This window comes from Tasmannia lanceolata, unplaced genomic scaffold (genome assembly GCF_043159265.1).
Source record: "Tasmannia lanceolata isolate RefF3 unplaced genomic scaffold, GAP_Taslan_0.1 ptg000016l, whole genome shotgun sequence".
In the NCBI taxonomy this organism is placed as follows: Eukaryota; Viridiplantae; Streptophyta; class Magnoliopsida; order Canellales; family Winteraceae; genus Tasmannia; species Tasmannia lanceolata.
The window spans coordinates 573,235-576,749 of NW_027518693.1; the positions used below are offsets into that span (position 1 = coordinate 573,235).

General features: G+C 41.2%; 1 protein-coding gene across 1 annotated transcript; it reads left to right on the forward strand.

Annotated features, from left to right (window-relative positions):
- The first annotated feature begins 512 nt into the window (after window positions 1–512).
- On the forward strand, window positions 513–995 carry LOC143848134 (uncharacterized). Its single transcript, XM_077356968.1, has 3 exons — window positions 513–555; window positions 640–734; window positions 833–995. Exons 1-3 carry the CDS (start codon window positions 517–519, stop codon window positions 981–983), a joined length of 285 nt encoding a protein of 94 aa, XP_077213083.1. The 5' UTR covers window positions 513–516; the 3' UTR covers window positions 984–995.
- The last annotated feature ends 2,520 nt before the right edge of the window (window positions 996–3,515 follow it).

Sequence of the window (3,515 nt, forward strand, 5' to 3'; positions counted from 1 at the left end):
GGGTAAAAGTCTTGGCCGAGGATCTCGAAACGTTGTGGAACCTTAAAGGAGTCCTCAGTGGCCAAGTAAGTGTCATTTTTTAAATTAAGTGTTGTCTTCAGTACCCATTGTTGAGGTAATTAAGAAATTTTTTTGAGTTGTAGGTGTTGGATGTATATGGGAAGTATTTGTGCGCCTCCAGCAATGCCTTGACTGGACGGATTGTATATATTCCTTCGTCAGTACATGTAAGAGGCTTTTTTGTAGCTATACATGTTACTTTACAACTTATCCATGATTTAGTGTTCCCACAAAATTCATTTCATTGTACAGGGATATAAGACTTCAGGGCGTGATTTAATGGATGACAAACATAAGTTGGAGTCCGATCGGTTGGCGAACGAGCTATTGCATCGTACAGTTGACCATATCCCGTCAGAAGATATTGGGATGATTTTAATCCCGTGCTGTCAAGACTTTCATTGGGCTCTTGTGCTTGTTGATATGGTGAATAAAAAGATGGTCAAGTTCAACTCAATGGAAGGGGACTCATTTCAGGAGCGAGCATCTCCCACTGTAAGTAAATTAACATCTTCCGTAACATTTAAAGTTACTTCCATATGTATGACACTCAATATTCCTTCGTTGTCTTAAATTCAGGTAGCATTAATGAAGGAATATTTGAAGGGCCGGGGTTGCAACATCGATGACTTTCCATATTCACAGATGGATGGCTTCCGAAAGCAGAACAATGGGTGGGTTCAAACTTAAAACTTTTGAATTTTTGTTAGTATTCCTATCTCATTCGTAGTTAGCTTAAAAGTAACTCTATTCAATGCATGCTTTTATACAGGGTTGATTGCGGCGCTTTTGTCCTAAAAGCGATTGAGCATCTCTACCATGGTCAACCACTGAACTTTGGGCCGACAGACATTCCTGAATTTCGGCTACAACTCTGTGAGAGATTTTTACGAGGAGAGTTTGGGGACTGCACACTTATATAGGAACACCTTCTAATGTTGATGGATATTTATTTTTTCTGATGATCAAACTTTATTTTTTAATGGAGATTGGCAGGGGATTTGTTAAATGGCAAGGGAAGTTGGCAGGGGGTCTGTGTTTTTCTTTGTGAATGAGTGGAGAGGTTGTAAATTGAAATAGGTTTAATGGAAGTGTGTTTGTGTTTGTGAATAGGTGGAGAACTTGGTTGGTGAAACAGGGAATTGTGAACTTGTTTATGAATGTGGATAAGTTGTAAATGTAAGCAGGTTTTATGGAAGTGTATTTGTGTTTGTGTTTCAATTTCAATGTTGGAACTTGTAAATTTAAACAGGTTTTAGACATGTGTGTTTCTGTTTCTGAATGAGTAGGGAAGTTATAAATTAAAACATAATATGATGTGTGTTTGTGTTTGTGAACAGAATATTAAGTGTGTTTGTGTTTGTGTTTATACAGGTTTTAGACATTTTCAATTCCAACAGCTTTACTCGGCTGGAAAAATGGTTGCTGACCCATTTTCTGGGTTGGTAACCCACATTCCAAGGTTAATAACCCAAATTTTTCTGGGTTGGTAACCTTAAGTTCCAAGTCCAGCAGCTTCACTCGGCTGGAAAAAGGTTAATAACCCACATTCCAAGGTTGATAACCCACATTCCAAGGTTGATAACCCAAAAAAGAGAGGTTGGTAACCTTAAGTTCCAAGTCCAGCAGCTTTACTCGGCTGGAAAAATGGTTGGTGACCCTCTTTCTGGGTTGATAACCCACATTCGAAGGTTGATAACCCAGAAAAGGGAGGTTGGTAACCCTAAGTTCCAAGTCCAGCAGCTTGACTCGGCTGGAATAAGGTTGGTGACCCATTTTCTGGGTTGATAACCCACATTCGAAGGTTGATAACCCAAAAAAAGGGAGGTTGGTAACCTTCAGTTCCAAGTCCAGCAGCTTCAGTCTGCTGGAAAAAAGGTTGGTCACCCTCTTTCTGGGTTGATAACCCACATTCGAAGGTTGATAACCCAAAAATAGGGAGGTTGGTAACCTTCAGTTCCAAGTCCAGCAGCTTCAGTCTGCTGGAAAAAAGGTTGGTCACCCTCTTTCTGGGTTGATAACCCACATTCGAAGGGTTGATAACCCAAAAAAAGGGAGGTTGGTAACCTTAAGTTCCAAGTCCAGCAGCTTCACTCGGCTGGAAAAAGGTTAATAACCCACATTCCAAGGTTGATAACCCAAAAAAGAGAGGTTGGTAACCTTAAGTTCCAAGTCCAGCAGCTTTACTCGGCTGAAAAAATGGTTGGTGACCCTCTTTCTGGGTTGATAACCCACATTCGAAGGTTGATAACCCAAAAAAAGGGAGGTTGGTAACCCTAAGTTCCAAGTCCAGCAGCTTCACTCGGCTGGAAAAATGGTTGGTGACCCTTTTTCTGGGTTGGTAACCCACATTCGGGTTATCAACCTTCGAATGTGGGTTATCAACCCAGAAAAAGGGTCACCAACCTTATTCCAGCCGAGTCAAGCTGCTGGACTTGGAACTTAGGGTTACCAACCTCCCTTTTCTGGGTTATCAACCTTCGAATGTGGGTTATCAACCCAGAAAGAGGGTCACCAACCATTTTTCCAGCCGAGTAAAGCTGCTGGACTTGGAACTTAAGGTTACCAACCTCTCTTTTTTGGGTTATCAACCTTGGAATGTGGGTTATCAACCTTGGAATGTGGGTTATTAACCTTTTTCCAGCCGAGTGAAGCTGCTGGACTTGGAACTTAAGGTTACCAACCTTCGAATGTGGGTTATCAACCCAGAAAGAGGGTCGCCAACCCAGAAAAATGAAGCCCTCGTCGGAATACACTTGATAACGGAGGAAAGAGGTTCGGAATAATGCAGGAAACCGACCAACTCCAGAGAAAAATGAGAGATCTTCACGCCGGTCACACCTCACGCCGGAGAAGATGGGTTTTAGGTGGTTCAAATGAAAATGGAGTAAAAGTAAAAAAAAAAAACCCTCTGTACAGTTAAAAACGAAGCGAAAAAAAGCCTCTCTACAGTTAAAAAAAAAAGCCTCTGTACATTTTCGTTCTCAAGGGTATTTACGTAAAAGGCCATGTCTAAGCTACTAACCTTCACTTACACTTCGTGGGTTTCAGGCGTTAATGGAGAAATTTGCAAGAGGTAGGCGGTAAACTTTGGTAGGTGAAAAGTAACAGAGAGAAAAATCTAGTATAACGTGTTCTTTTTGCCATGAGGGGTATTTGGGTAAAAGGCGATGTCAGAAAAAGGTGTTTCGACCTCCGTTCACCAACTTTCAAAAGGGTGTCACCCATTCACTATTTTCCTATTTTTCTGTCACCAGTTGACAATTTTTCCAAAAGAAATTACCCGGACATTGATGGATGGTCCATTTCAAATGATCCGAAGAAAATTCAATCGGATCCAACCATAAGAATCCGAAATGGATCGGGACCCACAAATGAATCCGAAGTTTCGAAACAGTCGAGGCGGGAAAATAAACCCCATTTCTCATAAATAAATACACAAACTCACCTCACTT

Excerpts from the sequence above, each read along its gene's own strand:
- LOC143848134 (XM_077356968.1), top strand. The coding sequence starts at position 517 with ATGGAAGGGGACTCATTTCAGGAGCGAGCATCTCCCACT. Across the intron at positions 556-639 it reads AGGAGCGAGCATCTCCCACT|GTAGCATTAATGAAGGAATA; the intron begins GTAAGTAAATTA and ends TCTTAAATTCAG. Across the intron at positions 735-832 it reads TTCCGAAAGCAGAACAATGG|GGTTGATTGCGGCGCTTTTG; the intron begins GTGGGTTCAAAC and ends GCTTTTATACAG.